The 7,930-nt window shown below is 40.5% G+C and overlaps 1 protein-coding gene across 2 annotated transcripts; it reads left to right on the top strand.

Annotated features, from left to right (window-relative positions):
* The first annotated feature begins 441 nt into the window (after nt 1-441).
* ndufa9a (NADH:ubiquinone oxidoreductase subunit A9a) lies at nt 442-6,777 on the top strand. 2 transcript variants are annotated; one of them, XM_026176690.1, is made up of 11 exons: nt 442-536; nt 1,757-1,930; nt 2,071-2,168; nt 2,286-2,377; nt 2,483-2,624; nt 2,787-2,889; nt 3,079-3,149; nt 3,487-3,563; nt 5,212-5,307; nt 6,348-6,414; nt 6,538-6,777. In XM_026176690.1, exons 1-11 carry the CDS (start codon nt 482-484, stop codon nt 6,706-6,708), a joined length of 1,146 nt encoding a protein of 381 aa, XP_026032475.1. In that variant the 5' UTR covers nt 442-481; the 3' UTR covers nt 6,709-6,777. The 2 variants fall into 2 exon arrangements, with proteins under 2 accessions (XP_026032475.1, XP_026032474.1); XM_026176689.1 differs by having other exon boundaries at nt 1,754-1,930.
* The last annotated feature ends 1,153 nt before the right edge of the window (nt 6,778-7,930 follow it).

The raw sequence follows: 7,930 nt of genomic DNA, 5'->3' as shown, positions 1-7,930 counted from the left end.
TGTGTTATTGGTGTAATTCGTATTTTCATGATGTAATACTCAGCAAATTAACGTCTTAACGGGTATAATAACCATCAAGTTGGCAGACATGAGGCCACGACGAAACAGCAAATAAATATTTGAATATACAATTAAGTAATAAAACAGAAACGAGACAATACCATTAATCGAAATGTATAATTATATAAGTAGTGTTTTATCAGTTTATGCTAATAAAAAGCTGAAAGTGTGAATAAATTTGTGGTTATTTATTTTAGTGCTTAGTTTTTATTGGCACCAAAATAATAAAAAAGACACAAATAAAGTTATATCAAGTCCAAGCCTGGAAAAGCTAAAATTAAGACAAACTGCCCAGAAAAAAAAGGTTCTTTATACAATATACTGTAAATATATATATTTATACAGTATATTATGGTTTTTACGCCTTCTTCGTGCGGTAGCGCTCGTATTTTGGCCGACAGGGTTTGCCGTAGTTGGGAAGATGGCGACCGTAGTGCTGGTTAGCCGTCCTGCGAGTGTCCTTTCAAAGATTTCAAGTGAGTACCGTTACAATTGTCGCCAGAGCATGTGTAGATGTATGCTTTACAGATTCATATAGCCAATCCCTACATTTGTGCGATTCCATAACAAGATCACACGGAGACGGGACACTCGGCTCGGGTGACCTTGCTAACGGGCTCGGCCAATCACCCGCTAGCAAGAGCTCAAGGTAGCTAGTAGGAAACAAGAACAGTAAAATTAAGTATTTTACCATGAGCTACTGCTGAATCTGGGCGACTGCGTCCCATTGTGGATTAATATATCAAAGACGTGAAGTATGATGTTGGGTCGAGCTGGTTCCTCTGTGCAGCTGTAGCGTATGTTTCGCAGACTGCTAGCATCTCCTGTTTCTCTTTTTGTTTTACTGCAAAATAAAACAACATTTTTGTTGCTTAACAGAATGGATGCTGTCTTTAGACTAACTGCCGAAGTGGGATGATATAATTATATAATTCTGGAAACACTGAACTAGCTTTAGTCCCAAGTCTGCCCTGTAGTTCACATTAGCTGACATTTTTAGTTTCATGCATTTACAAACTGAGAACCAGTGTGAAATCAAGGACAATGTTGTCGCTTCTGTCATCTGCAGCCTCCCCGTATATAGGATTTCCCATTTCCACTCTCTGGTTTGACATTGGTTCAAAATGCAGCTGCTCGGCTCTTAACCGGCACAAAGAGAAGACAGCACGTCACTTCTGTTTTAGCTCCCCTGCTTTGGCTGCCTGTGACGTTTTTAATAAATGTTTCAAAATGTTATTTACTTTTAAAGCCGTCTATGAGTTAGCTTCACAGTAATTTACAGGTCTTTTAATTTCACAATTTGCCTCCAATTCAATGAAGTCATTATTATAACAACATTATAATTATAACATATACATTTCTCTCAATGCCCCTTGTTGCCTAAAAACTAAAGGTGATCAGGATTTGCTATGGAAACGTTTAACAGTGCTTGTAAAGGACTTTGGGCTAAATTCTGTGGTGTTTAAATTAAACTAACTTAACTTTAGTAAAATGCATTACTCTAATATGTAATACCATGCACACTCTATTGTGGCTTTCGGTTGCCAGATGAATGAGGCTAAATTGTAAGCTTTACTACAGTTTTGAAGTGCCAATCATTCAGCTTTATGGTCTTTTCCAATTAAGTCTGTAACTGATTGCATCTCACCTTATGATTAAATCCAACTGCTACTTGCCTTTCTACACCCCCTAGCAGGCAACTCCTACCCTGCCTTGTTGTCAGCTGCATCTGTCACCACAGTCCAGCAGAGGAAGCTGCATCATGCTCTCATCCCTAAAGGGAAAGGAGGACGCTCCTCTTTTAGCGGAATAGCTGCCACGGTGTTTGGTGCCACAGGTTTCCTGGGACGATACGTCGTCAATAGGCTGGGTGAGTTGAGAAAAAGTGGGGAAAATGCTGATATTAATGTGCATTTGCTCATTAGCTAGTACGTATACATACTGCAATGCTGGATTACAGAGTACACACTGTTTAGGGGAAGTTAAAATGTTTTCATGTGGTGTTTTCAGGTCGGATTGGGTCTCAGATTATAATCCCTCATCGCTGTGATCAGTATGACCTCATGCACTTCAGGCCCATGGGTGATCTTGGGCAAATCCTCTTTTTGGTAAGCTGCTTATAGATGCAAATTTCTCTTGAAGAAACTCTTTAAAGTGCATACGGCCATGAATGCAGAACATCAGTGGATATGACAGTCACCTGGTCTTTGTTTATTGTGTTAAAGGAGTGGGATGCCAGGAACAAAGACTCCATTAAACAGGCTATGGAGCACTCAAATGTTGTCATCAATCTGGTGGGCAGAGAGTGGGAGACGAGGTATATTTGCCTGGAAAAAGGCTCTGGTGTTCACATGAAGCTGGTTTGTGCTAAAGTTCCCTTTGAGGTTGGCTATTTAAGGTTTTTCCACCTCTTTCTGTGAAGGAACTTTCGCTTCGAGGATGTGTATGTTACCATCCCACAGCAGATTGCCAGGGCAGCCAGAGAAGCCGGCATCACAAAGTTCGTCCACATGTCGCACCTCAACGCTGACATCCGCAGCCCATCCAAATACCTGAGGAACAAGGTCAGGAACAGCTTCTATACAGACTGGACCTCTTTTTGTCAAAGTCAAACTATGTTTTGAATGGGTTTGTTGAAATTTTAAGCGAATTTTGGTACATTTATATTACAGTTCAGAATTAATGTTTATTAACAGATCTTTGTGTGTCTCATTCCTTAACTGTAGGCTGTGGGAGAGACTGCAGTAAGGGAAGAGTTTCCCGATGCCATCATCATGAAGCCCTCTGAGATGTTTGGGAGGGAGGACAGATTCTTCAACTATTACGCAAGTAAGAAGGCTGTACCTCTGTGTCGTGTAAATGTCAGCAAAAGCTCATTACAGTTTTATAATTGTGGTTTCTTTTGTCCTGCATGTTAGCTACAGTGTTTCCTTTCTTTAATTTCACACAGAGCTGTTGTTCCTCATCTTTGAAGATGAGTGATAATTGGTGTAACTGTGTGATGTAAACCTTCCTCAGATATGCGCTGGTTTGGAAATGCCGTTCCTCTTATTGCCCTCGGGAAAAAGACGGTGAAGCAGCCTGTTCATGTAAGATTTAAAAGCTAAGCAGTGCTTGATTTTATTAACTGTTTTATCTATCAGTTTATTTCCCTTTTAAGATAACACACAAAAAAATTGAACGTTATTGTTTGTATTTTGTTGGAGTGTGGCTAATGGTTTCCATCACATCTGCTGTTTTGTGAGAGCCACACTTGCCACTGCAGCTATGATTAAGTGGCTCCACTGGTTTGATTCATTGTTGCATACCTAATTTATCACTGGGCCATGTGGTTGCAAAACACTGTGGATGACCACACCACTCTTTGACTAAATGCTTCAAAAACTGTAAACAAAATCAACTAAACGCACCGTCTTTCCCCTTCAGGTGGTGGATGTGGCTAAGGCGATCATCAGTGCTATCAGAGACCCTGATGCTAATGGAAAGACATATGCACTTGTTGGGTAAGTGGGCTAATTTGTTAGCAAAGTTAGCATGTTGTAATGTATTTATGCCAGAAAGTTCAACAAATATTGAACTGTTTAAAAGTTCAAATTTATAGCTGCCATTATACCCATTTACACACTTCCTGATTGCTCGCATCAGATTGTTGTTGTTTGTAACACCAGAGTGCCCTCTGGTGGACAAATTGTACAACATCAACAATCATAACATAGCTGTAGGGTGTTTCTTCAAAACCCTACACCCACACCCACCCTTTTTCTTCAATGTCTTCTTTAGTTTTTTAATGTACTGTGAAATTGCCAGAAACAGTACGTCAGCAGAAGAACACACGAGGGTTTTAAAGTTCCTAAATGGACTAAAAAATAAAACAGATTTATAATGGAGATGTATAATTTAATGTGATACGTTTTAGGTGGTGTTAAATTCAGTTAAAAAAAACAAAACAAAAAAAAAACCACATCAATTCAATGAAAGGATTAGATGTTACAATCCCTGGTAATGCATTGCTTCAAATGGAGAAGGTTATGAGGGATGGCTGCTATGAGGAAGGTGTTCTGCCCTTTATTACAAGCTATTCTGCCATTTTTCCTTTTTTATCTTCCTTGGTTACGTTTAGGGATTAGAGATCTGATCTAGATTATAATATTACGATTTTGGGACACATTGTCAGTAGTCGACCTTGGATTCATCGGGTGTTTCGGCCATCATCACAACATTAACTTAAAGAGCCGGCAACGCCGTTTTACCAATAATGCCAAAGAAACAAAGGAAACACTCGCAGCAACAAAAGACAAGAAGACTACTAAACAAAAAAGGGAGGCACTTCCTACCCTACTCCTCACCACGGGGAGACACTCTCAGGGCCCACAAGCCCATCTACTCACTAGTCAGAAGGCAGCTGTCTGTCCAAAACCTAACACAAAACCGTGTAGAGCCACAGAGGGAAAAAACACCCTGCTCACAGCTCATCCCCAGTTTAAATAGCCTCATAGGTGATTGCTGACTGGAGTCAGGTGGCAAACGAGGCTAATCAAAAGCAGCTGTGTCCTGGGGAGAGAGGAGAGAGAGAGAGAGAGGGGGTAGGAGTGGCAAGAGAGGAGGAGGCGGGGAGAGCGGGCAAACACCCCACCCACACACTCCCACAGCCTCACAGGATGTAACCGTGTGTCTCGCAGTTAGCCGACTGTCTTAGCTGCCCAAGTGATGTCAGCCCTCTTCAGCCATAGCCAGTGATTGGTCCTCTCAGCAGTGTTAGCTAATTCTGTTATAGCCTGCCGTTGCGCCTGTCCTCTGACTCCAATCTAAGCAGTTTTTCTGTTGTATTGGCAACAAAGCCGCTGCACCCCACTTCCACCAGACACGCCTTGATCTTCCAGTCTCTGCCCTCCGCCTCAGCTGCCAAGTTGGCATACCACAGCTTGGTGTAACTGATTCATAACTTATTTAGAAAAAGTACTTGTAAAAGCATACTGAAGAAAGATGACTAAGGTTAATTTTGTGCTTAACTTGTCAAATTGAATCAAGTCATTTGTACGATAAGTCTGTTGCAACATGTTTGTCAATGGCTCGAGTCCTGCCTTTGTTACCATGGGTGTGCATGATAAACATTTTTCTCTCGTTCTATCTCTCCTGTTTTCTTTTGTCTAGACCCAATCGTTACCTCCTTCATGACCTGGTGGAGTACATTTACGCCGTGGCGCACAGACCTTTTGTGCCCTACCCTCTGCCTCGCCCACTTTTTCAGTAAGCACCTCATATATTATGTTCAGGGTTCAATATTCTCCTAAAAGAAGTCGTCTTATTTGGGTAAATACTTCAAGGATTCAGTCACGTAAACAGTGGATCCTGAAAAGTATTCATTATTATTCATTATCTAGTAATAACCCAGACTATTTGGAGCACAAAGCAAGATCAGAGTTAGCTTAAAACTGTTTTAAAAAAATATGCAACAAGTGTGATTTATTACTGATCCGCACGCATGCAGAGCTCCTGCTGAGAGCCGCATCTGCATCCAAAGTAGTTTCACTTTTTCTTCTTTTCTTTTTTTTAACAAACACAACAGCAGTCACCTCTGGGGGATTGCACTGCGAGGTAAAGACTATCCATGTCAGGGAGAAAACACAACAATTAGACAAACCCATGGTGTTTGACAACAGTGGCAAAAGCAAACTTTCTAGCAGAACCAGGCTGAGGGAGGGGCAGCCATCTGCTGCAACCAGTTTGGGGTGAGGTGAAAGAGAAAAGGAAGGACAGAAGACACACGATGGAGGACCGAGTTTAATAATTACTAATGAAGAAATACAATATATATGGTTTGGTATTTAAACATATAGATTGTGAAGGAGAAATGTTCAGTGGATCGTAGGAAGTGCCCAGCAGTATAACTGAGGGATGGTTAAGGCTCACCTGATCCCGACTGTGAGCGTTACCAAAAAGAAATTCTTTTTATTAAACTTTTAAAAACTAACCACAAGTAAGATAAGAGTCTGAGAACATATTTGGATATTATCATCTTTAACATATGACAGGACCTGATGATTGTGAATATAACGATTGTGGAAATGAAGGAAAGCTGTACCACATAAATGCTTCGTGCGCATGTTGAATCCATATGGCCAAAAATTGTTCCAAGATTTCTCACAATATTACTGGAGGTCAAAGTAATGCCATCCAGATTAATTTAGGACAATAAAGATACAGAACAACCACTTCATGCTATGTTGAAGTATAGTTATCAAAAGTTGTTTGCTAGTGTTATAAATGATGGTTTGCTCATTTTCCAGCCTGGCTGCCCAGTTGTTTGCAATGAATCCTTTTGAGCCCTGGACAACCCCAGACAAAGTGAATAGGGTAAGACTGCCAAGTATCTGACATTGCCTGAAGGCTGGTGTGAATTCCCCCCTCAGCCTTGTACCAAGGTGCTTTTTCAGGATAATCGATAAGAAAATCCTTTAATGTGCTCTCATTTTCTAGTTTCACACAACAGACATGAAGTACCCGGGACTCCCGGGTCTGGAGGATCTCGGCATCACTGCTTCCAGTGTAGAGCAAAAGGCTATTGAGATTTTGCGTCGCCACCGTCGCTTCCGTTACCTGGAAGCAGAACTGGATGAGACGAAGCCGGCCAAGACCGTCAACTATTAAGGCGACCGATGTGAAATCTTGCTTTGTCTTTAACTGTATTCTGTACATAAATAAAGAATTATCCCCTAATGTGTCTCAAGTTTAGTTTTCTTGGTAAATATTGTCATTAAACAAAGCATGTGTCTGACATGACAATGCTTCTCAAGCGTATTCACCCTTTTTTTTATTTTCATAGACGTTGCGTTACCGTGCTCATGTTTTGGTTGTTGTATTTAATAATAGAAAGTATGACTGTGATGAAGGTGGAGTGTTTTAGTGGCAGTACTCAGAAGGTTTGTTATCAATCCAGACAGCAGGGGGACTAAAAGCAGTGCTACTGCAGTAAATCCCAGTGTAAAAAAAATACATTTTAGCAGTACTCAGTGTTGGTCAAGTTACTTGAAAAAAGTACTCAGTAACTAATTACTGATTACTTCCCCAAAAAAGTAATCCCGTTACTTTACTGATTACTTATTTTCAAAAGTAATTAGTTACTTTTTAAAAACACGACTTACAACCTGAATAGGTGATAAAGTGATAGATCTTTCAGCCCAATTCTACTTTTTCTACATAATCCATCATACAAAATGTAATCAAATGGAAAAGTCTCTTTTTAAAACTTGTTTTATTAGTTTTAATCTTTTAACTTTATGCATCAAGCAAAAATGTAATTATCTGCAACATTCTCTGGCTGGAAGAAATTTGTTTAATATTTAAACCTATTTTCTGCACATTCCAGCACATAATTTTTTGTGTGTGTGTATTTACACTCAGTCTTTCAAATAGATGCAAGTAAAACACAGCAGAAAAGAAATAGAGCAACAGGACCGCTAGTCTTTGATTTTATTTTCACCTGTAAAGCAGGAGTTGGGTAGGCGGAGGTTTACCCTGGTGCAGGTGTGCCGCGGTCAGTGGAAGAATCTGCGAGTTTCTCTGTGAGTTTCCCATTATGTCGTAGCTACTCGGTGCTTGTTGGAAGTTTAGGGGATTTTTTCGCTGTAAAAAGAAGTTTTCTTCCCACGCACAGCGGACACTAATGTTTTTGTCACTTTTTATGGAATCAAACTCAAAGTAAGGTCAGTACTTCCACGCTTTAAACGCTGCACGCTCATACTCTCTCTGCACTCGATATATGATCCATTGTTGATCTGCACACAGCTGTTGTCACGAACGTCGCACTCGCTTACGTCACTGTCATGAGACATTCTCGCAAAAAAATCACGGTTTTAGTAACGCAGTAACG

This window comes from Astatotilapia calliptera, chromosome 7 (assembly GCF_900246225.1).
Source record: "Astatotilapia calliptera chromosome 7, fAstCal1.2, whole genome shotgun sequence".
In the NCBI taxonomy this organism is placed as follows: domain Eukaryota; kingdom Metazoa; phylum Chordata; class Actinopteri; order Cichliformes; family Cichlidae; genus Astatotilapia; species Astatotilapia calliptera.
Note: the sequence above shows the minus strand (reverse complement) of the source record. Positions and strands in the feature narration are given on the sequence as shown.